The sequence below is a fragment of the Molossus molossus genome, unplaced genomic scaffold (genome assembly GCF_014108415.1).
Source record: "Molossus molossus isolate mMolMol1 unplaced genomic scaffold, mMolMol1.p scaffold_m16_p_2, whole genome shotgun sequence".
Classification (NCBI taxonomy): Eukaryota; Metazoa; Chordata; class Mammalia; order Chiroptera; family Molossidae; genus Molossus; species Molossus molossus.
Window position 1 is genome coordinate 48,383,479 of NW_023425355.1, and position 25,191 is coordinate 48,408,669.

Genomic DNA, 25,191 nt, shown 5'->3' on the forward strand with positions numbered 1-25,191 from the left:
GACACATTACTATCAAAATGCAAAAGGTTAAAGACAGAGAGAATCTTAAAAGCAGCAAGAGAAAGGCAGCTAGTTACCTACAAGGTAGCTCCTCTCATAAGACTGTCAGCTGATTTTTCAAAAGAAACTGCAGGAAGAAGTGAGTGGCAAGAAATATTCAAAGTGATGAAAAGCAAGAACCTACAATCAAGATTACTCTATCCTGCAAATCTATCATTTAGAATTGGTGGACATATAAAGAGTTTCCCAGACAAGAAAAAGCTAAAGGAGTTCATCACCACCAAACCAGTATTATATGAAATGTTGAAGCATCTTCTTGAAGAAAAAGAAGATAAAAAATATGAACAGTAAAATGGCAATAAATACATATCTATCAACAGTTGAATCTATGAAAAAAAATGAACAAGGAGAACAGAAACAGACTCATAGTTGCCAGATTGGACGGGGGACTAGGGGAATGAGTGACAAAGGTGAAGGGATTAAGAAGTACAAATTGGTTGTTAAGGGAAGTGGAGGTGGTGGGAAGAAATAAACCAAAGACCTTATATGCATATATGCATAACCAATGAACACAGATAACAGTGTGGGGAAAGGCAGGAGGGGGATGGGAGCAGGGAGGAGGGGATCAATAGGGGGAAAAGGAGGAACATCTATAATACATCCAACAATAAATATAAGTTTAAAAAAACTAAAGATAAAAATAAAAATGGGGATTCGAAGCAGGGCTAGAGTGAAGGTGGCTCAGCCCCTCCTCTTTTTCTTATTTAAAAGATGAAGTCTGATTCACAGTCCTAGATCTCTATTAGGGGAAGCTTTGTCGTACCCAGAATAGTCACCCCCAACTTTTTGTGTAATTGAGCTAGCCCTAGGAAGTAGGAATGAAGACCCAGAATGCTTAGTTTCATCAGTTTTAAATGAAAAGTGGAACCTTGTTTTCTATAACATGTATATATATGGCCTTCATACCACATGGGGAACTTGAGTTTCATTTTTTGAAAGCATATACTGTGCATTTAAAGAAGTGATTCAGCCCTGGCCGGTTTGGCTCAATGGTTAGAGCGTCAGCCCGCTGACCAATGAGTCTCAGGTTTGATTCCGGTGAAGGGCAGGTACCTCAGTTGTGGTTCATCCCTGGCCCTGGTCGGGGTCGTGCGGGAGGCAACCAGTCAATGTGTCCCTCTCACGTCGGTGTTTTGCTCTCTTTCTCTCTCTCCCTCTTTCTCCTTCCCACTCTATCTGAACAAAAATGGGAAAAAAATCCTCGAGTGAGGATTAAAAATAAAATAAATAAATAAATAAATAAATGATTCATTTTGACATAGGCTTTTCCATATTAGTTTGTAAACTACATTAGAAAGCTGAAGGAGCCTTTTCTTTTTTTTTCTTTATCAAAGTTACTTGGGGAAGGTACTTGTGAAATTATTGTATGGAAAGATTAACAGATGCTAATTCAACAGGCTAAATATTGAAATTTGAGGGCTCTTTTTGCTGTCTGTATTAGAAGGTTGGTTGGCACCAAATGCAAGATTTTGAAAGTATTTTCAGTGCCTACGTCTTGCTTTCTTAGATGGGGCTTTATTCATGTAACTATTCTGAGAAATTGATTACAGGCTTTGACTGTAAGAGCTGGAAGCTGCAGTCACAGTTTCCTTTCACTTGGGTCTATAAGAACATGGTACATATGGGACAAGGGGTCCAATTTTCCTATTAGAAAATCTCTGAGGTCCCCAAGTAGAATATTTTCTATTTTGACTCATTGTTCATGAGTACTAACAACATGATAAGGATGATCTGCTTGATTTATCTTACGGTTCTATAGGTCCAAATTTAGGACTTGAAACAAACTATGCCTTTGGTATGATATTTTTCCTAGGTGATGATTTTAATATACATATACAATGTGAAATGATTACCACAATCAATTTAATTCACATCTATCACTTCACATAGCTACCTTTTTTGTGTGTTTGTATGGTGAAACCTTTTAAGATCTACTCTCTTAACAATTTAAAGTATACTATAGTCACCATGCTATACATTAATTAGCTCTTCAGAATTTATTCATCTTACACTGAAAATCTTTGACCAACATCTCCTAATTTTCCTTTACCTCTCTGCCCCTGAAAACCACCATTCTACTTACATTTTTTAGATTCTGCTTATGTATTTGTCTTTCTCTATCTGAGTCATTTCACTTAGTGTAATGCCTTCCAGATTTATCAATGTTGTCACAAATGGCAGGATTTTCTTTTTTCTTGTGGCTGAATAATGTTCCATTGTGTGTGTGTGTGTATGTTTGTGTGCCTGTATCACATTTTCTTTATCCATTCATCTGTATGTAGATGGACACTTAAGTTTTCCATGTCTTAGCTATTGTGAATAATGCTGTAATGAACGTGGGAGTGCAGATATCTCTTTGAGATAGTGATCTTGTTTCCTTTGGATATATGCCCAGAAGTGGAATTGCTGGATTATATGGTAGTTCTATTTTTTTTTTCTTTTTATCCTCACCCGAGGACATTTTTCCATTTTTTGTTCAGGTAGAGTGGGAAGGAGAGAGAAGAAGAGAGAGAGAGAAACATCGATGTGAAAGGAACACATCGAGTGGCTGCCACCCGCACAACCCAACCAGGGCCGGGGACAAACTGCAACCGAGGTACTTGCCCTTAGCGGGAACCGAACCCGGGTCTCTCAGGACCGCAGGCTGACACTCTAACCGCTGAGCCAAACCGGCCAGGGCAGGTAGTTCTATTTTTAATTTCTGAAATAACCTCTGTACTGTTATTGTTAAGATCTTTTTAGACTTGTTGAACACTGATTGTCATTGGTTAGAGTGGTTTACTCTAATCTTTCTAAGTAATCTTAGAAGCTCTGAGATGTCCTTCAGATATGGACTGTGATATAGCTGTGACCTATTGTAAACCAATTAAAAACCATTATCTAATGATTGTGTCAATACATTATACTGGAGACTGCCTCAGATACTGTGTACATAAATATAAATATAACCCCTTAATCCATCATGATATTAAGTTTTAATGTAATCTTAAATTCATCCATTATGATGTTTAGTATATCTTAAACTAAACTTAAGTTTTCTTTATATAGTTTTTATTATAAATTTTTAAAATAATTTTTAACTTATGAATTACAGTTGAGATACAATATTATATTAGTTTCAGGTGTACACCCCAGTGATTGGATGTTATATAACTTATTAAGTGGTCATTCTGATAATTTGTTATAAAATTTTTAAGAAAACTAATTAAATTTAAGTAAAATATTATTAGAAATTGCTAATATGTCCATCTTGGTTTAAAATAGTGTATTGAGCCCTGGCCAGTTGTGCTCAGTGGTTAGAGCATTGGCCTGTGGTCCAGAGAGACCTGGGTTTGGTTTCCGCTAAGGGCACGTATCTCCGTTGCAGTTTGTCCCTGGTCCTGGTTGGGTCATGCGGGTGGCAACCACTCGGTGTCCCTTTCACGTTGATGTTTCTCTCTCTCTCTCTCCCTGCCACTCTATCTGAACAAAAAATGGAAAAATGTCCTCGGGTGAGGATAAAAAAAAAAAAAAAAAGATTGCTCCTATTAAAAACAGTTTTTTTAAAAAAATGTATTGACACATGGCTCTGGTTGACTGAATATGTCAAGGTTCATTCAACAATTAGTGAATGTTCTAGGTGCTGGGATTATGAAAGTGAACTAATAAAAGAGAATCCCTGTTCTTAGGCAGAGAGATAAATAGATGGTATATCAGATCATGGTAAGTTCAATGAAGGAAAATATGATAGGAAGGTAGGTGATGGGACCCTATTCCAAGATCAGTACCTTGAACATTAGTAGCTTTGTGTATTTCTGAGGGGGAGGATAGGTTGCCTGAGGTAGAAAGAACAGCACCTTTGTAGTCATAGAACCAGGTTTGAATTCCAGCTCTGAAAGTGGGCAAGTTACTTAACCTGAATTGAGTTCAGAATTTCCTCATTTGTAAAATGAGGACAAAGATTAAACCTATTTCATTGGGTTGTTAAAAGTATTACATGAGAAAATGTAGAGAAGTACTTGGCTTGGTGCCTGGCATATAGAAAGGGCTCAGTAAATGCTTTTAGCATTCTTATTAATAAATCATATCCTAGATTACTCAGAGTCACTGACCCTGCTCCTTGTAACCTTAGCCTTAGGCTGGGGCCCTACTGTTAATGGCCAGGTTGCCTGGAAGTCCAACAGGGATCCATTGACTTTGCCACTTGGAACCTCACCCTTTTATGTCCTGTCCACTGGATCAAGCATCCCCCGTACCTGTGCCTGCCCAGCTATGCCAGAACTTGATACACCCTTTGGACAGCATGCATGGTACAGAGTAGACACATGAATGTTGATACTTTCTCCCCTTCAATTACCCAGCGAATAGCACATATTCATAAATATGAACTTTTTGTGTTACTTTAAATTCAGTAAATTTTTGGAAGGCACACGGATAAGCAGAGCACAGTGCCATCTCTCCAGAACTCTTGTCTTTAGCAGAGAGGTCTGTGTGTATATGTGTGTTTGGTGTGTGTGTCTAGTTATAGAGAATATTTCTCCTGAAAAATATCCCCTGTAAGTGCTTATTATCATCTATAATCCTTTCTCTTGTGAAATAATGTATCTTTAGCACATGGAGAGAAACATCTCTTGTGAATTTGACCATATTAACTTTCTTTTCGTTTCTTATTAAGGAGAAGACCAAAGTTGTTGAGCCCTTGGACTATGAGAATGTTATCACCCAAAGAAAAACTCAGATTTATAGTGACCCCCTCAGAGACTTGCTCATGTTTCCAATGGAAGATATATCTGTGAGTTCACAAGCACTATTTTTATTTTAGAAAAAACAGCAACAACTGCATTTACCAAGCCAGTTCCTACAACTAGAATGGTTCTTGTCTTCTAGATCTCAGTGATAAGTCGTCAGCGCAGAACAGTGCAGTCCACTGTACCAGAAGATGCTGAAAAAAGGGCCCAGAGTTTGTTTGTCAAAGAGGTAAGAGACTCAAAGGCCACAGAGGAACATTCATTGTATATTTTAAATGTTTTTCCTTTAGTGTAAATGGAACATAAAATTACTGTCACTTAAACTGATCTACATTAATAAGTCTATATGATGTGATACAGAGATTATAGCTTAAATACTTTCACAAGTAGCATGTGTTCTTAGTCTTTTTCTTTTGGATTTGAATATAGTCTGTACTTGGATTCAGTATTCAAGAGAGCATAAAAATTGGCATTTATTGCTGCCAGTTGGTTTAGAGAAACACAGTCAATCCCCAAAGGAAGAGCTGAGTACCAAAATTTCTCAAGTGATTTTTAAAAGTCTGTTATCTTATTAACAGACTTTAAAACACTGGCTATATGTAAAGTTTTTGTACACATCAAATTACAGATTCCTCTTTTCTTTCAGTGTATTAAAACCTATAGCACAGATTGGCATGTGGTAAACTATAAGTATGAAGACTTCTCTGGGGACTTTCGAATGTTGCCATGGTAAGTTCAGAATTCAAGGAAAGCCTTCAAAAGGAGAATTATTAAACATTTCACCTTTTTAAAACCACTTGTGAAACTTCTTAGTTATAATTTATGGTAAAACAAAACCTCAACCAACCAGCATGTTTCATAAATGCAATATTTTGGGTAATTGAATATGTTTTAACTTTGCTCACTGAAATTCTTTCCAAAATGTATGAGTTCACTTTTTGGCTTTGGTGTATCTATATTGACCATAAAATCATCTTTATTTGATTCTGGATAATGTACTGATTATTTTCCAGTGATGCCAATGAAATGGCCAGAAAATATGTGGCTTAATTCAATGACGCCAGATAGATAATCTCTTGACAAAGTACATCTCTTTCGGTTGAGTTGGAAGATCACCATGAGCACACTGGCCGAGGAGACAGAATGTCAGGGTTCAAATCTTATTTCTACCGCATACTGGCTAGATAACCTTGGGGAAGTCACTCAGTTTGTTTGAGCCCTCCCTTTTCTCCCTTTTCTCATCCATAATACTGCCAACCTCTCACAGGATAGCATACAGGTAAAGTTTTGGAGAAATCAGAAATTTTATAGCCTTTTATTGTTTTTAAAGCATTTTTCCAGAGGAGAAAACTGAGTCCTAAAGATGTCCTTTATTTTATTTTTTTTATCCTCACCTGAGGACATTTTTTGATAGTTTGTTCAGATAGAGTGGGAGGGAGAGAGAGAGAGAAACATCGACGTGAAAGGGACACATCAAGTGGCTGCCTCCCACATGACCCAACCAGGGCCGGGGACAAACTGCAACCAAGGTACGTGCCCTTAGCGGGAACTGAACCCGGGTCTCTTCAGACCACAGGCCAATGCTCTAACCGCTGAGCCAAACTGGCCAGGGCCTAAAGATGTCCTTTAAAACTGAGCCCTAAGATGACCAATCCAAGGTCATACACCAAACAGATGGAAGAGCCGTAATTATACTGTTGCTTTTTTTTAAAAAAAAAAATATGTTTTTATTAATTTTTTTAGGGAGAGAGAGAGAAAGAGAAAGAGAGAGAAAAAGATAGCGAGATTGACCAGTTACCTCCTGCATGCACCCTGACCAGGGATCAAACCTGCAACCTGGGTATGTGCCATGACTGGGAATCAAACTAGTGACATTTTGGTGCATAGGACAACACTCAACCAACTGAGCCACACTGACCAGAGCACTATGTTGCTTTTTGTTCTGGAGAAAGATAAGGTTCTTCCACCAATAACAGCTCTGGCACACATTCCTTGGCAATTTCTGCCCTTCTCTGACAAAGTATCTGAGCTTAGTTATATCTTTGCTTCTGGCTGCACATGTGGGAGTCCTTATATAAAAGGTAATGTAAGTTTAATCAGAGGGGAGAATCTGAGTTTGGAAAGGAGAACAGAATTTCTCTTCCTCATGTCTTGGCATTTTCTTGGTTGTGAAAGGAAAAAAATCTACGGATCTTGTTTTATTTTGTTGTCTATTCTGTTCAGTGTCTAAGACAATTCTCTTGCATTTTCAGCAAATCTCTGAGACCAGAAAAGATTCCCAATCATGTATTTGAAATTGATGAGGACTGTGAGAAAGATGAGGTAAAGATTGGGGCCACTGCACTGGTTTCTTCAAGGTCATTTCTGCTGAGAGAGATTTCCTTGCAAAAAGATGAGGGAAAGAATTGTATTTGAATGATCTATGGCCAACTTTCAAACTAATGAGTTATTTTTAAAAAAATAAAAAATGTTGCATTTCCAAATGAAGTTGAGGAAAATCAAATCAAATGGGTTGTGATTTGTATATAAACATGTTTTCCCACCTGTGGGACATGCTTGTGGAGTTGCTTTTCCTGAACTGGGCATGGAATGTGGTGATTCATCTGGACTCTCCTGCCTGATAGATCCCTCATGGGACAGACGGCCTGGATGTCTGTGACATGTTGAGGTACAGTTTGTCTGTTGACATGCAGAAGACTTTCCCAGATGATGGTTCATATTAAGTAAATATTGAGTACTTACTCTGTGCACAGAACAGTCTCATTTTATAGTTAACAATTTTAGTTTAGTTAGGCATCTTCATGGAGGGAGGGGGATTTTATGCTTCAATTAGAAACTGGGGCAGGGCCTAGTTTGTGCCCACCAAATACTATTTGATTAGATGCGTGGCTGGCGTTTCACTGATGGTTTTTGCTCTTTTCAGGATTCATCTTCTTTATGTTCTCAGAAGGGTGGTGTGATAAAACAAGGCTGGTTGCATAAAGCAAATGTAAATAGCACCATCACGGTTACCATGAAGGTAAGAGGTAGTTATAGTATTTAATCATTTTAAGAATATTCTTATTAGTAGCCTATCTGGAAAGAATATTTCTTTTTTTAAAAAATATGTTTTCATTGATGTTTTTTTTGAGAGAGAGGAAGGGAGAGAGAGATAGAAACATTGATGTGAGAGAAAAATTCATTGGCTGCCTCCTGCATGCCCCCTACTGGGGATCAAGCCTGAAACCCAGACATGTACCCTGACCTGGAATTGAACTGGGACCTCTCAGTCCATGGGATGATGCTCAGTCCACTGAGCCACACTGGCTGAACTAGAAAGAATATTTCTTTAAATTTTTTTTTTTTACAATGAACCCTAGCAAAAAAAAAAAATCTTTAATGAGAGGATTCTTACAGATGTATTGAATTTTAAAAATCTGAAACCTCAGGATGAATTTAGAAGTACAATTTTTAGAAGAAATGTAATTATTATCTTCTGAATCAAGAAGCTGAAAAAGAAGGCTGTCAGTGGAAAAAAGAAAATAGCTTTGAAACAAAAGGACATCAAAGGTTTCTTTTATTCATTTATTTTTATTTCTCAGTTACAATTTACATTTAATATTATTTTGTATTAGTTTTAGGTATATGGCATAGTACTTAGACAATCATGTACGTTACAAAGTGTTTTCCCTGATATTTCAAGTACCTGCCTGGCTCTATACATAGTTATTAAAATATTATTGAGTATGTCCCCTAGGCTGTACTTTATATTCCCATGACTATTATATAACTACCAATCTGTACTTTTCATTCACTTCACCTTTTTCACCCAGCCCCCCATCACCCCTCCCCTCTGGCAAAGGTTTCTATGTGGAAATACATGTAATGAGTAGAGGGAAAATATATGGTTATGTAAGATGGGGGTCCCTCGCCTCCAATAACCTCTAGACTAGGTAGATAAGAAACATTACCAAATTAACTACTATGTAAAGCAATACATTAGTACTGTCTAGAGAGTTTTGTAGTTTGGTCAGAATAGTGAGTTTGTGTAAGGGCTTTGTACCAAAGGTAGAAACAGAGAGGGATTAAATTGTGCAGGGCCCTGAATGTCTTGGAAATGAGGTTGGCTTTGTTTGGGAGTCTTTGAAGAACCATTAAAATCTAAAGGTAAAACTAACAAGCTACTTGAAGATTCTGAACAGGGAAATAAATTATTCTCTGATACCAGATAGAAGTATTCTTTCAGATATTCAATATAAGAGTGTGTGGTTTGCTGAGGATGATTCACACTTCCATTAAATTTTGAAGGTCATTCTGTCTTCCACATTGCCTGCAAGCAGAAACCATGGGTGTCTACCAAGGGAAGACTCAAATTTTATCTTAATTTAATATTTCACTTGCTGCTTTCCTTTTAGTGGTTATGTCCTGTTCTCACTTTCATTTTCAAGCTCTGAAAATAATGAATAAAGTAAGATGCTTCTTATGTGTCTCCTGCATCTAATCACGGGCCCCTGCACATGATGATAAGAGAATCCATTTAGTGAGTATGTGCCAGGCACCCAATTAATTGTTTTATATTCTTTATCTCATTTAATCTTCATGGCGGCCCTATATTCTAGGTAGTATATTATTCTTAGTTTACAGATGTGGAAAGTGTGGCACAAAGAAATTCAATGATTAATGCAAGGTCACACAGCTCTAACTTTTCAGAGGCGGGATTTGTACCCTGGCAAGCTGATGCCTGAGCCTATGCTTTTAACCAGCATACTATTGGTACCCACTAGCTGAGTGAGTGAGACTCAAGTCTTATTTCCTGTCAGAGTTATCATGTAAAGAAATGCATGTGTAAAGGTTATAGTTCTCTGCAGGTCTTCAGAAAATGGTTCTATGGCTTTTGACTCCATTCCATTTCCCTAATATTCTCAAAGTATTTAACGGTTTTATCCACGCTTAAGCGTAAAATAAAACATTTAGGGAATTAATATCTTTATAAAACAATTCACCACAGGATTCCTTTCCATGGTAAATTGATCTAATGCCTGTAAATTAAAATTTGCTTTACATAAAACTTTTTTAGGAGCCCATTATAAATCAAAATACAGTTGCCTATACATGCTTTAAATTGTTTTCATAATTTGTGAAATACAGATTGATAGATGTGGTAGGCAGAATAGTGTACCTCCCCCCAAAAAGATGTCCATGTCCTAATCCCTAGAACCTGTAAATGTGCCTTTACACTGCAAAGTGGAATTAAAATTGCTAATCAGCAGATCAGGAGACTGTTCTGGATTATTCAGGTGGGACCAGTGTAATCACAAGGGTCCTTATAAGTGGAAGAGGGAGGCTGAAGAGGAGTTAGAGAAAGAGACTGGAGGACTCAAGCAAGGTCAGAGACACGTGCTATGTTGCTGACTTTGACAATGGAGGAAGGAGCTAAGAAATGTGGGTAGCTACTGGAAGCTGGAAGAGGCCAGGAAATGGATTTTCCCCTAGAACCTCCAAAATGGAACATAGCTCTACTACAAGTCTGATTTTAGCCCAGTGAGACCCAAGTCAGACTTCTAGCCTACAAAACTGTAAGGTAATACATTTGTGTTGTTTTCAACCATTAAGTTTGTGGTGATTTGTTACAAAGGCAATAGAAAACGAATTTAGTCACTTGGTCAGAGGTTAATTGTTCAGCTTGTGTATTAGCTGTCTCCGAGATTGCAAAGTCCACCACTGAAGGGGCCATTAAGAACCAGACATTCATGAAGTGGATGGCAGGGTGGAGGCAACCTGGTGACCACACGGATTGGCTGAAGGGGACAGCTGCAGCTTGTCTCTAGCAAATTGTTGCTGTGCTGCTGCTGCTGAACCCAGACTCTTTGCTTTGCCTCTTTTTATCACCAGCTGTTCATATTTTGGCCACTTTTTTGTGAGCTATAATTCACATACCATAAAAACACTTATTTAGCCTTGGTCGTTTTGGCTCAGCTGTTGGAGCATCGGCCCACTGTCCAGAGAGACCCAGGTTCGGTGTCCGCTAAAGGCACGTACCTCGGTTGCAGTTGGTCCTTGGCCCCGGTTGGAGTTGTGTGGGTGGCAGCCACTTGATGTGTCTCTCTCACGTCAATGTTTCTCTCTCTTCCCTCTCTCCCTCCCGCTCTGTCTGAAGATAAATGCAAAAAACAAACAAACAAACACATTTATTTTGAAAGCCTCTACCAAACAGTAGGCAAAGGAAGGAAAAGAAGACTAAACCAAAAGTGGTCATATGTGCTACACAGCTTTTTAAAAAAAGTGAATAGGGAATAATTTGAAATATAAAGGCCAAAATGACATTTGGGAACTGTCTCTGAGTATTGTATTTCACTTCTCCATTATGGATTATGGGTCTCCATTTTGGATTTCTGGTAGGTAAATATATATTCTATATTCTTCTGGTTTCACCCTCTAAGCCAATAGCAGTAGTGTTGTTTTTCAGGATTTGTCACAGCTAGAAAGGGCAGGAGAGGAAGGTTCAGCTCAATTCAATTAAGGTGTCTGAGGGATTTTGCCAAGATATTTTTTTCCTTATAATAATTGTTTTTTAACTGTTATTTATTTCAGCATCATGGAAATTAATTGAAACTTACAGTGTTTATTGTACTCTGTGATAGAGGGCAAAGGAGTGGATTGGGCATGGGTAGCAGTTTTGTAGTTGCCAGGCTGGAATTTGGAGCGAGGGTCAAAGTGGAAGTCCAGGCCTATGAAACAAGGTGAACCAGGGGACTCAGGCTTGTACACTTAAGTGTCCTGTTCCAGGTTGGGGGTCATACACCTTCTGCCTGCTTCAGGCCTGGATTGGCTCAGGTCTAGGAAAGAGGCTGAACCTAAAGGTGGGGTGAAAGGCTGACCCAGCTCTTGGAGAGTTGGGAAAAGCAGAGGCAAAAGAACTAAGGCAAAGGGCTGTCAGAATTTATGACCTATTCTGAAACGAAATTTCTATGTATTTGTTTATACTGTGATCTCTTTTTTAAAATTATTTTTAAACTTATCTTTATTGTTGAATGTATTACAGATACCCCTCCTTTTTCCCCTATTGACTGCCCTCCTCCCCTCTCCCACAACCTCCTGCCTTCTCCACACTATTGTCTGTGTCCCTTAGTTATGCATATATGCAAATAAGTTCTTTGGTTTATCTTTTTCTGCCTCCCACCCCCCTTCCCTTTGAGGTTTGTCAGTCTTAACAACCAACTTGTACTTCTTCTTCTTTTTTTTTTAATCCTCACCAGAGGATACTTTTCCATTTTTTGTACAGATAGAGTGGGAGGGAGAGAGAGAGAGAAACATCGACGTGAAGGGACACATCGAGTGGCTGCCACCCGCACGACCAACCAGGGCTGGGGACAAACTGCAACCGAAGTACGTGCCCTTAGCGGGAACCGAACCCCGGTCTCTCCGGACTGCAGGCCGACACTCTAACTGCTGAGCCAAACTGGCCAGGGCCCAACTTGTACTTCTTAATCCCTTCACCCTTTTCGCCCATTCCCTCCAACAACCCTCCCATCTGGCAACCAACAAAAAGTTCTCTGTATCTGTGAGTCTGTTTCTGTTGTGCATATTCATTTTGTTTATAGATTCAATTGTAGATAGATATGTATTTATTGCCAATTTATTCATTTTTTTTTTTATCTTCTTCTTCAAGAAGACCCGTCAACATTTCATATAATACTGGTTTGGTGATGATAAACTCCTTTAACTTTTTCTTGTCTGAAGCTCTTTATATGTCTATTGGATTTTATTTATTTATTTATTTGTTTGTTTGTTTATTTGTTTTTTTTTATTATTTATTTCCTCATTCGAGGACATTTCCATTTTTTGTTCAGATAGAGTGAGAGGGAGGGAGGGAGAGAGAGAGAGAGAGAGAGAGAGAGAGAGAGAGAGAGAGAGATGTGAAAGGGACACAGCGAGTGGCTGTCTCCCACACGACCCAACCAGGGCCAGGGATAAACTGCAACCAAGGTATGTGCCCTTAGCGGGAGCCGAACCCAGGTCTCTCTGGACTGCAAGCCAACACTCTAACCACTGAGCAAAACCGGCCAGAGCTGTCTATCGATTCTAAGTGATATCTTTGCAGGATAGAGTAAACTTGGTTGTAGTTCCTTGCTTTTCATCACTTTAAAAATTTCTTGCCACTCCTTTCTGGCCTGCAATGTTTCTTTTGAGAAATCGGCTGACAACCTTATGGGAACTTACTTGTAGGAGCTTTTCTCTTGCTGCTTTTAAGATTCTCTCTTTGTCTTGAACCTTTTTCATTTTGATGCTGTGTCTTGGTGTGGACCTCTTTGGGTTCATCTTGTTTGGGACTCTCTGGCTTCCTGGACTTGTATGTCTGCTTCCTTCATCAAGTTAGGGAAGTTTTCTGTCATTATTTTTTCAAATAGATTTTCAATTTCTTGCCCTCTCTCTTCTCCTTCTGGCACCCCCATGATTCAAATGTTGGTATGCTTGAAGTTGTCCCACAGGATCCTTACACTATCCTCATTTCTTTGGATTCTTTTTTTCTTTTTGCTGTTCTGATTGGGGTTTTTTTGCTTTCTTATATTCCAAATCAATGTTTTGCTTCTTGGCTTCACTTACTCTATTATTGAATCTCTGTAAATTATTCTTTATTTCAGTTAGTGCATCCTTCATTTCTGACTGGTCCTTTATTATGCTCTTGAGGTCCCCACTAAGTTCCTTGATGTTCTCATGAAGTTCCTGGAAATACTCATGAAGTTCATTGAGCATTATAAGCAGTGTTTTGAACTCTGCATCTGTTGGATTGCTTATCTCCATTTCATTTAGTTCTTTTCCTGGAGTTTTGTTCTGTTCTTTCATTTGGGACATGTTTCTTTGTCTTCTCATTTTGGTTGCCTCCCTGTGTTTGTTTCTATGTATTAGGTAGAGTTGTTATGTCTCCTGGGCTTCCTAGAGTGGCCTATTGTTATAGGTGTCCTGTAGGATCCAGTGGCACAGCTTCCCTGATCACCCCAGCTGGGCCTTCAAGGTGCACACCTAGTGTGGGCTATACACCCTTCTGTTGTAATTGAGTCTTGATTGCTGTTGACATGTCAATGGGAGGGATTTACTTGGGCTGATCAGCGGCAAGGACTGGCTGTACCCAATAACCACTGGCCTCTGACTACTTTGGAGAATCAGCTGTGCACGGGTCCTTCACACACAGCAAGACCTACTTTAGCAGGGTTCTGGTAACCACTGAGTCTCCTCCTTGAGTGTGTCACTTGAGATGATTGGGCAGGGGTGCCTTGACGTGGTCTGAAGCTGTCCACTGGGTGTGCTGGTTCTGGGGCAAAGTCAGCTACTACCTGTGTTCTACCCAGGGCCACCAGGCATAAGCCACCAAGCAATCTGCAGATGGCTGATTCTTGTGTTGGGCTTGGAGGTGCTCAGGCAAAGCCAAGTTGTGAACCAAGGCTGGCTGCTTATAATGCCTGGCCTGGGGACACTTGGTGAGAGGTATGGGGCTTGCTGAGGGACTTTAAGTCTGTATGCGGGCCCTTTAAGAGGAACTGCCTGGGGCTCCAGCAGCCGCAGCCTCCCTCAACCTCAGTTCCCTGTGGTTTTTACAGCCAGGAGTTAAGGGGACTTCTCTTCCTGGCACTGGAACCCTGAGCTGGGAGCCTGGTGTGGGATAGGGACCCCTCACTCCTCAGGGAGGACCTTCACATCTGAGGTATCCTGCTGATTTTTATCCACCACACATGGGTGTGGGACCAACCTGTCAGTGCCTCCATGCCTCCATGGCTTCGCCCCTCTTACCAGCCAATATGTGGCCTCTTCTTTAATTTCATAGGTGTAGGACTTCCATTCAACTGGATTTCTGGTGGTTTTGAATTATGGTTGTTCTATAGTTTAGTTGTAATTTTGATGTGGTTGTGGGAGGAGGCAAGACAGCATATACCTATGCCGCCATTTTGACCGGAAGTTCTACTGTGATTTCTTTGACATGAAGGAAATTAATAGGTCTCACAAGCAGATGGGAAGGTGATTCGGATATGCTATTATCTAGTCATTTTCCTGGTACTGGTGACAGTTTTGCCCTAGGTGCATCTGGAGTCCTCTGCCTTCTAGGACCTTTAGCCCACACTGGTTAGAATCTTTAGTAGCTTTAGCAGAGCATCACAGGGCTAGAGATCACAGAGTTGAGAGCAGAGAACTTTTTCTATTGAAAAGTTCAAGCTTTGATAGGCCTGGTAACTCACAGCAGATGAACCAGGAAGCTACAGCAGAAGGATCTGGGTATTCAGCATGACTCATTCGCAAACAACAGACTGCAGGAGCCATGTATCTTCCCTCCTATTTCATCTGTGCCTCTTTGATGCGCTCTGGCTTGACATTCGCCTGTAGATCATTCTGGGGCTGATGTGGATTAAAGCAGAGCAGCTTGGTACCTTTTATTGTGAGGTGTGCATGTAAGGGTCTTGATTCATCTAAAAATTTCTGGATTAAAAAATTTCTGGAGACTTAATTCTTTAACATGTTTGAAGTAATGCGCAACCTCTTTAAAATGCTTTTATAAACAAGTCCAAGTCCTTTTCATGGATATTTTTACTGTGAGAAATAAGGGGCCCTGGCCAATATTGCTCAGTGGTTAGAGCATCGGCCTGCGGAGCAGGTTTTGTTCCCGCTAAGGGCACATACCTCGGTTGCAGTTTGTCCCAGCCCCTGGTTGGGGTCGTGTGGGTGGCAACCAGTCGATGGATCTCTCTCAGACACATTGATGTTTCTCTCTCTCTTTCTCCCTCTCTCCCTCCTGCTCTATCTGAAGATAAATGCAAATATGTCCTCCGGTGAGGATTAAAAAAGAAAAAAGAAATAAGGGGATGTAATAGCAAAAAAGGGAGAAATAAAAGTGTGAGAGAAGGTGGACAGGAAGGAATGAAGGAAAGAGAAAAGAGATTCAGCAAAATCCAGTAGATATAAGGGAATGAGAAACTATAAGGTCTTTTGAGAATGCAGCTACATGACCTGTAATGTGATGGGAATAATGTAGCCAAAGTAATTCATATATGGGTTGTTTTAGAAAGTTAAACCTCCCTAGCTAGCTGCCTGTGAGTTTTCAAGAACATTCAAATCGATGATGATTGGTCTAGGGAAAAGGGGGCTGGTAAAGGAACTAAGCTGAGTTCTTTATATTGGAGTATTATATGACCCCATGTTTATGGAATAAAAGTTTGCATTTTCCCTAGTATCCTAAGGGATATAAATATATATGGAATAAGGAAGAGTCTGCTTTTCAGGGTGGTTTTTCATTAAAAATATCTGCTGCATATTCTTGGCCTACCCTTGGAACACCCACTTTTATGTATCTTTTGGCTTAGTTTGATCACATTCCTCTAGCTTCCTCCTCTCATCCTCAGCAATTAAATGTTGAAGTGTCTTGGTATGTTATCAGGGTTGCAAGTTCAACTACTTGATATATGACTCACTTTTGGTGCCCTTTCCTTTTCTTACTTTTTTTTTTTGTGTGTGTGTGTGTGTGCACAAAAGAGGGTCATTTGTTACATACCTAGAGTCTAAAAGTGTCCCTACTTAATCTTTTGACTGTTACAGGAGGGTTTTTTTTCTCTTCTGCAGTGGGAGATCAACAAATCAAAAGATGATTTTACCTAAGAAAGCATGTACGATATTAAAATAATTGCTGGAGGGCCAAGGTCACTGTGTTTGTTGGAACAAAAAGAAGAGAAAATCTTTTTTGTTCATCCTCACCCGAGGATTTTTTCAATTGATTTTTAGATAAAGTGGAAGGGAGGGATGGAGAGAGAGAGAAAAACATCAATGTGAGAGAGACACATCGATTGGTTGCCTCCTGCACAACCCTGACTAGGTCCAGGGATCGAACCTGCAACCAAGGTATGTGCCCTTGACTGGGAATCATACTCGAAACACTTTGGTCCATAGGCCAATCCTCTAACCGCTGGGCCAAACTGGCCAGGACAGAACAGAAAATCTTATCTTTCTGATATGTTAGTGGATTACAATCCCAAATTTACCATAGTTAACAAATAGATTGCACTCATTTTATGGGTAAGGGATTTCTCATGAATTTGTTTTTTATGTTTTAATTTCTTTAATTCATTGGTGACTATTTAAAATCATTTAGAGAAGATGGCAGCGGGCAGGACTGGAGGGAGGGTGAGTGTGTGAGAGAGTGTGAGTGGATGTGAAGGTGGACGACCAAACCCCTGCAGTGCAGAGACGCAGGACAGAAAGTTCCTGTGCTATGTACAGGAGCAGCTGTCTACCGGAGAAAGCGGCCCTTCGGGGCGCTTCTCCCAGCGTGCGGGGAGGTCCTACCATTTTGGAATATCCCGGGTCTTCCCTGGAAGGAGGCAGTGGGAGCGGCTAAGACCCACCAACCTGAGCTCATCAGCACACCTGGCACCATCGGACCAGTGGACACTCTGTGTCAACACAGACCAGTGTATAGTAGTGGAGCTCCCAAGGTGCTGGTCATGGAAGCCGTGGACAGCCTGGAGCCCAGCATCATCCCCCACAGTAGCAGCCCTATCAGAGTTGAGATATACTTTCAGCCACAGAGGCTGGGGAGCAGACATCCATCCCTAGGCAACAGAAGCACAGACCAGCAACTGACACCCATCCCCAAAAACTATAGCAAAAGCTGAGCAGGAGTTGAGCCCCATGGGGCAGCAGCACTCTCCAGCCACCAGCAGCGGGGTATATTGAGACAACATGGATGGACCTGGAAAGTATCATCCTAAGTGAAATAAGCCAAACAGAGAAAGACAAGTATCATATGATCTCACTTATTTGTGGAATATAATGAACATAACAGTCTGAGGAATGGGGTAGTCCCAGAGACGTGGAAGTGGGGTACAGACTGACAATCCCCAGAAGAGTGGGTGGTGGGGGAGAGATAAACCACAGAACTTATATACATGTATGCATGAACAGTGGACATGGACAACAAAGCTGGGGACAGGGCGGGGAGGGGGGGGTGGGGAGTCAGTGGGGGGAAAAGGAGAAACATCTGTAACAAAAATAAATTAATTAAAAAAATAAAATAAAGTAAGAATAAATAAATAAATAAATCATTTATTAGGGGCTTCTCATATGCCTGATACTATTAGGAATCAATGAATTAATCACCAAATATATATTGAACACTAGTACAACATGTTAGCATTGTGGAGGGTAAAGAGAAGTGTGACATGTAGAGCTTAAAACCTTTTTGGGGCGATGAGACACAATAAAAAGAATGAATTGTTTGAAGGTGGCACAGACACCAAGTGTTATTAGTCCAGTTCACTATGATCTGGTGTCAGAGAAGGCTTCTTGAAGGAAGTGGGGCCTCAAAGGAAAGGAAATCAGAAAGGAGGTGAGTATGGCAGGCAGTATGTAAAGGGAAGTTGTGTTAGGAGAAGTTGGTTAGTCATAGGAGTTAAAGTTGGTCTGGTCCTTAGTATTTCCTCGTGCCTCAGTTTCTCCTCTGTAACATGAAGATTATAATAGTAATTACCACACAGGGTCGTTATGAGTATTAAATGATATAATATGAGGAAAGCACTTAGCCAGGGAATGTAATGGAGTAAGCACTCCATAGATGTCAGCAATCATTATTATAACATTATTAGAATAGATGTCAGCAATCGTTATTATAATATTATTAGTAGAATTGTAGGAGCACCTTGAATGCCGGATCAGGCATGTGAACCTTACCATGTGGGTAGTTGGGGGTCATTGAAAATTTGAGCAGGGCCGTGAGATGCTGAAATCAAGCTGATAAAACAATTTGTAATGAGAAGGGTGAATTGTAGACCCCTCCTGCTAAACTTTCCCTCAAACTAAATAGTTAAAAAATTTCCAGTGCCCATTTTTAGTGGAATTATTTAAGAAAAGGTATTTGATTTTTAACTAGTTTCCCAGAGGGTAGACTTATGTGATGTATTAAGACTTGGTAGGACTGTAAATGATATATTGGAGAGAGATGAGTGATATATTAGATTGTCAGCCTCCTGGTAGGGGTTCTACAGCAGGATGACGTTCTTGACATTCCTCTGTAATTAAGCACAACTTAGTTTTCTGGTAAGTTGTGGGGTTTTCTTCTCCATTGTGTCTTTTATGTTTGTGTAGAACAGGTCTCAGACCCAGTATGTCTCTTGCTGTCCTGCTTTGTCCCTTGCCTCTTCTTTTCTGTTCTGAGACATTAGTCAAGTCAGTTTCCCTGGCCCCATCTCTACATTGTTTCTGTCCTACCTACTCTGCCTACATACTTTGCCAAAGCTTTTAGAGCATCCTTTCTCAGGGTCCTGGTTCATGTAATTTAGCAGACAATAATTACCCTCTAGATAATACACATAGGTAAGCACTCTTGAGATACGTTATATAAAATGATAAAAGGGTCTCCTAAATTAGAGGCTACTAGGTACTCAAAACTTTCTTGCCTTCCATCTTTCATTCAGATGATGAGTGTTAAAAGGCCTTTGTTCTTGCTCCTTTTTTTTTGTTCATGTTGATAAGGTTGTCATCCTGACAACTGAATGATCTCCTTCAGAATGATCAACTTCAGAATGATCTCCTTTGGTGTCCTCTCTGTTTTATTTTTCTGCATGGTCTGAGTGGGTCCCTTGTCAGGATTTATGCTTCTCACCAAGTAAGGTGGGAAGTTTTCAGCTGGCTTCACCATCTAGGAAAAATAATAAAGGTAAGGAGGAAGAATATGGGCATTAAGAAACACCATTTAATTGGATGAAACAGCTAGAGAATTTGCACTGGAGAATGAATTTTTCATTCTGCAAAATTTTATTGAGTCCAGGCACTATTATAGGTCCTGGGGGTACAGTGGTGGATGAGACATGGACCTTAGCAGTCTAAAAGAGACAGCAAATAAACAAACAGATAGATGAATAAGATATATTTAGATAGTGATCATTCTATGAAAAAAAAAGAAATATGCTACCGTGAGGCCTCTCAGAGGAGGTAATATTGAAGCAAAGACCTGAAAGAAATAAGAGAATGAAGGATGTGGATAAGGGGGAAGAAGATTCCAGGCCAAGGGAACAGAAAATACAGAGGGTCCAAGGAGCTTGCTTGGGGTGTTTCAGGAATAGCACGTAAGCCAGTGTAGCTGGAGCAGCATAATTAGAAATAAAATCCAAGAGACAGTTACAGGCCACATCATGTACATCATGCCAGGCTATGGATCTTATTCGAACCTTGATGGGAAGCCATTGAAAGGGTGTGGGCAAAGTTCTCTTTGTCTCTGTCACATGTTTCTGATTCCAGTTCCAAAACTGACTTGCTTGTGTGAATTTGAGTGAGTTCTTGGTCTCTTAGTTTGCTGTTAGGTGAAATATGGATAATGATTCTTATTCCCGAGTGACATTAGTTTTTGGTTACAAAAGACTTGGGGCCTTCAGATGAAAAGTATGATATAGAATAATTACTACTGTTCTGTGTAGTCATTGTTTTAGTAGCTGTCTTCTTTTTGAAATGGAAGAAACAAAAACAATGTAGAGCTATACCTGAAATAGCAACATCTTGGAAATTTAAAAAATGTCAGGGAAGTCATGTTTCTGACTTTCATTATGATTCCACATGAGAGACTTAGGTTACTCTTTTCTTCATTGAAAGGCACCTCAAAAGCTTCCTAGAAGTTGAAACCTAACATATATCATAGAACATTAGAAAGAGAAGAGATCTTACAGATCTGCTGAGGCAGAGTCTGATTTCTACAGAAATTACTATTAAAAACCTCCTTACTCTACAAACGTATGCTTTTATTTATTTATATTTTATTTTATTGAATTTATTGGGTGACATTGGTTAATAAAATTATATAGGTTTCAGGTGTGCAATTCTATAATACGTCATCTGTATATTGTATTGTGTATTCACCACCCCAAGTCAAGTTACTATTTATCCCCTTCCGTCCCTATTTATCCCCTCTTTACCCTCTGTACCCCTCCTTCCATCTGTGCTTTTAGCCTGTAGTAAATCATTTGGTGAGTGTGGCCCGTAGCCTAGGAAGGCTGCTGTGTTAATCATTCAGTTTCAATAAAATTAATTGTAGATCATAAAAAAATGATCTTACAGATCATCTAGTCTGATCCCATCATTTTACAAGTGAGGAAACGAGAGAAAAGCAGAGTCTTGGGGACAGTTTCACTGCTGGTGAACAGGAGTGCTGGATGAAATTCAAGATCATATGACTTGCAGGCATCTGCTCTCTCTACAGATTCATGAGCTACTTACCTCAGTGTCACACTTAGACCTAATTACAATGTTACAGGAAGTGATTTACTGTAATTTCAGATCCCTTTCCATCTCTTTTGTAATGATGTGCTTGGCTAATATTGGAAGTGGCGGCTGCTACAAAACATCTTTGCTTGGTGAGGCAGCTGTGCATGAAAAAATTTTACGGACTATAATTTGACTCTGTGCCACAAGTGTTTGCTCTGTCTTTTCCCTTCCTTTGCCCCCTCTCTATTGCTGGCTATGGACTCTGTAAGTGGTTCTATAGAATGTACCACTGAGTTTTAGATTTGATCATTGTTCAGCTTCTAATCTGGTTATAATTTTTTCATACTAATATTTGGAAAATGTATTTTAATTTTTCTCAAATAGTTATTATATAACAACTTTTTTTTTTGTTAATCCTCACCTGAGGATATTTTCCCACTGATTTTTAGAGAGAGTGAAAACGAGGGAAGGAGGGAGAGAGGGAGAGAAACATCGATGTGAGAGAGGCACATTGATTTGTTGCCTCCTGCACATGCCCCAGCCGGGGCTGGGGATTGAACCTGCAACCCAGGTACATACCCTTGACTGGGAATCAAACCTGTGACCCTTCAGTGCTCAGGCTTACACTCTAACCACTGAGTTACACCAGCCAGGGCTATAATAACTTTTTAAAAAGTGGTGGTTTGTTCATTTGAAGTAAGTTCAGAATGTAATTTTAGGTCTTCTGGTTCCATCATTTTAATAACAGATGTGAATGAACCATTGTCATGAGAATAAGCAAATGTATATAAATTTCTCTCTATATATATTTACCATGTGTATGTGTATGAATCTAGAGTTTTTAAATTGTAGCTCCAGTAAACTTAAATATGGGTGAATCAAGTATGAAAATGTACACACGCACGCGCATTTTCTACGTTTGTATCCTAATGTAATGACATTTACTTGGTTGGCATTAAAAAACAAAGTGATATTTTCTGGTTGGACTCCTTTTTGTTGATATGACAAATGGCCACTTCCTGAAATAGGAGCTGTAACATTTACCAGTCTAACCTGTTAGGGTGTTCCTCTCGCTGGTATATTTTTGTCATTCATTGCAAAATCAATGATGTTTAAACAAGTCCAACATAAATACAAGCATATTACTTCTATTTACTGGTTTTCCTAAAAATAATTGCCCCTTACCCTGTTTCTATATTTTGTTTACTTATGCTATGGAGAAATAAATTGTTGAGGTTTCAGGTACTTTGCCAGAAGTGAAGTAGTTTTCAAGAATGATGTTGCCAAATAATACTTTTTTAATCATTACAGCTCTTAAAATAGTCAGAGATCATAACTGGATAATTGGATGGGTGATTGAAAATGGCAAGCTTAAATCTGAATGTGAACTCCTGCGAGTAATGCAAGATGCATTGGAATATATTTTCTCAGCAGTCACCAAAACTTTCTTTCCTAGTCTCTCTTCACATCCCCTGACATTATTTTAGATTCATCATCCTGGGGAATTTTACTATAACAAGTGCTTGACACAGCTTGAAATTTGTGGCTTATTGGAAGAAGCATAGGTTCATCAGAGAGAGGGCTCAGAATCCCCTTTTATCGCTTTTTTCATCAGGTCCAAGACTTTTTAGGGGAGACTAAAGGGGTAGCATGAATGAATCAGGCTGTCTTCTTTTCCCCAATTCCTGTGGCTTTTGCAGTGAGTCGTAATAACAGACTACTTCTTAGCTGTTGTGAATCCCCAATTACAAACAAATGGCACAATCCTATTGGGCCTGTTGACTCAAATCTCAGCATTCAGGGCATTCAACAATTGGTAGGTAACTAATGACTCTGAGTGAGTGCATTATAAGCTGGACTTTCAGAAGTGGGGACACTGGAACAGCATAGGTGAGATATAAATATATGATAGAGGAGTATGTTTGTGTATGTATTATGTTATGCTTATACTTGGATTTGTGATGATACGATGGAAATTATAAGAATCCAGTCATGGGTTGCAATTAAATGAGAAAAGGATGCTATAGTGAAGTGGGTAGTAATTCAGATACAAAATACTTTATAAATTTAAAATGTTAAAACCTCTTCTCTAGATATTTGATTATCTGAGAGTAAATCACTTGACCTCAAATTTTTCATCTTAATAATGAAGATAACTATAATTCTTAATGAATTCTTAAGAGGTGTGTGAAGATTGTTCGGATATAATGCCTGTGGCAAGCTTTCCAAGTTTTTTTTTTGTGCAAAGAAACTGTTCAAGTGCAACATATATGTAACAAATATATCATTGTTGGTTTTTCTCCCATAGGTATTCAAGAGACGGTATTTTTACTTAACTCAACTTCCTGATGGTTCATATATTCTCAATTCTTATAAAGATGAAAAAAATTCAAAAGAATCTAAAGGTTGCATCTACTTGGACGCCTGCATTGATGTTGTTCAGGTAGGGCTATAGAGGTAATCTTTCTCTTTCTCAGAAATGGTTATTGATCAACTCTTAAGAACCTCAGCATTTTTCTCTCTTGGTTAATGGCATCTCATGCATCATATGTTTATACTAGACAACTCAAAATCCTCTGCAGTTGGCCCACTCTTGCTCTGTGCCAGTATTCAGGTATTTACCCAGTCCTTTGAAGTCTGACTTCTAAGGGCTTCTTGAATCTCTTACCATTTTTCCATTCTCACTGCCCTTCCTCTGGTTTTTCATTTTCTCCTCTCTTGCCTAGAGTCTTGCCTTCCTGCCTTCTGATTTGTTGTCCTTCTCCAGTCTATCTTCCTAAGACATAGGTGGGGTCCTTAACTTTTATCTACCCAAAACCTTTTGGCCTTTCACTTACTGTCTTGCAGAGTGAGATCTAAAGGTCTTACCATGGCATTGCAGGGCCATAGTGATTGGGCCTTACCCAGCTCTCTAACCTCATCCCCCCTCCGTCCCCTTATACATTCTATGTTCTAGTTATACCAAGCTGAGCTCTGCATAGAGATTCACATGTATGTGCCTTTCTTACATTTGTGTCTCTGCTTGACATATACTTTCTCCTTTTGTTCCTGTTTGAACCTCATCTTTTAAGACTCAGCTCAAATAGCTCTTCTACCATGAAACATTTTCTGTTTCTTTCCCTTTGCTTATGCTCACCAAGTGGAATTAAGCTCCACTTCCCCTGTGCGACCACTTTGCTTTTTCCTGTATTACACTCTAATTTGTGAATCCTACTCTAACTTGTGGGTAATTCTGCATATTCATTTTTAGACTTTAGGGACCATGTCTTCTTATTTATGTCTGTTTCCTCTGTAATAATTAGCAGTGTTTTGCACAAAGTAGTGGCTTAACAAATATTTGCTGATTTGCATTGCTGAGGGGGCATGGACAAAGATGGGGTGGGAAACAGGGCAAAGAGATGATCTAAATAAGAAGTCAATTGACTAAGAGATGGAGCCATTACAGAGCCAGGGTGGCACAACCATGCATGGTCGGCTAGTAGGAGCACAAGGATAATTAAGAGGCGTGAGATGTTGGTTCAATGCCCTCAACCTATCTGAATCTTAATTTTCAAAACTGTAACGTGGGATTAATGATGTCTATTACCAAATCAAATGAGATTATCATAAGAACCAAATGAAAAACATCTTGTAAGAATATGAAAATCTCCCTGGCCGGTTTGGCTCAGCAGTTAGAGCGTCGGCCTGTGGTCCTGAGAGACCCGGGTTTGGTTCCCGCTAAGGGCACGTACCTCGGTTGCAGTTTGTCCCCGGCTCTGGTCAGTCAGTTGTGCGGGTGGCAGCCGCTCGATGTGTTTCTTTCACATCGCTGTTTCTCTCTCTCTCTCTCCCACTCTACCTGAACAAAAAATGGAAAAATGTCCTCGGTGAGGATAAAAAAAAAAAAAAAAGAATATGAAAATCTATGTAACTAGAAGATGTCTTCTATATATAAATATAAATAGCTTTCTTATCTTACTGAAAGAAAGAGGATACACACAAATGACAGAAATGATCTATTAGCTCTAGTCTGGATTGACCTTTCTTTATAGTGTTCCTAGGCTCTGCTTTCTTCATCTATTTATGATTCCCCTCTCTCAAATATTTAAAAAATATATTAATCTTTATGACTTGCTACAGCAGTTTGATGTCATCCTTTACTGTACTTTGATGATGAGAAGGAGGAAATTTCTTGGCTCCTTCTTGAATAATGACT

General features: G+C 39.5%; 1 protein-coding gene across 7 annotated transcripts in view; it reads left to right on the forward strand.

Moving 5' to 3' along the window:
- The window catches only part of DOCK11 (dedicator of cytokinesis 11), a 218,800-nt gene that overhangs the window by 47,683 nt on the left and 145,926 nt on the right, over positions 1–25,191 (forward strand). For all 7 annotated transcript variants that reach the window (XM_036270311.1, XM_036270309.1, XM_036270310.1 and 4 more), the window contains exons 2-7: positions 4,715–4,831; positions 4,927–5,016; positions 5,434–5,516; positions 7,040–7,109; positions 7,711–7,806; positions 23,305–23,439. In XM_036270311.1, coding sequence (XP_036126204.1) covers positions 4,715–4,831; positions 4,927–5,016; positions 5,434–5,516; positions 7,040–7,109; positions 7,711–7,806; positions 23,305–23,439 — 591 coding nt within the window. The remainder of the gene's footprint in view (positions 1–4,714; positions 4,832–4,926; positions 5,017–5,433; positions 5,517–7,039; positions 7,110–7,710; positions 7,807–23,304; positions 23,440–25,191) is intronic.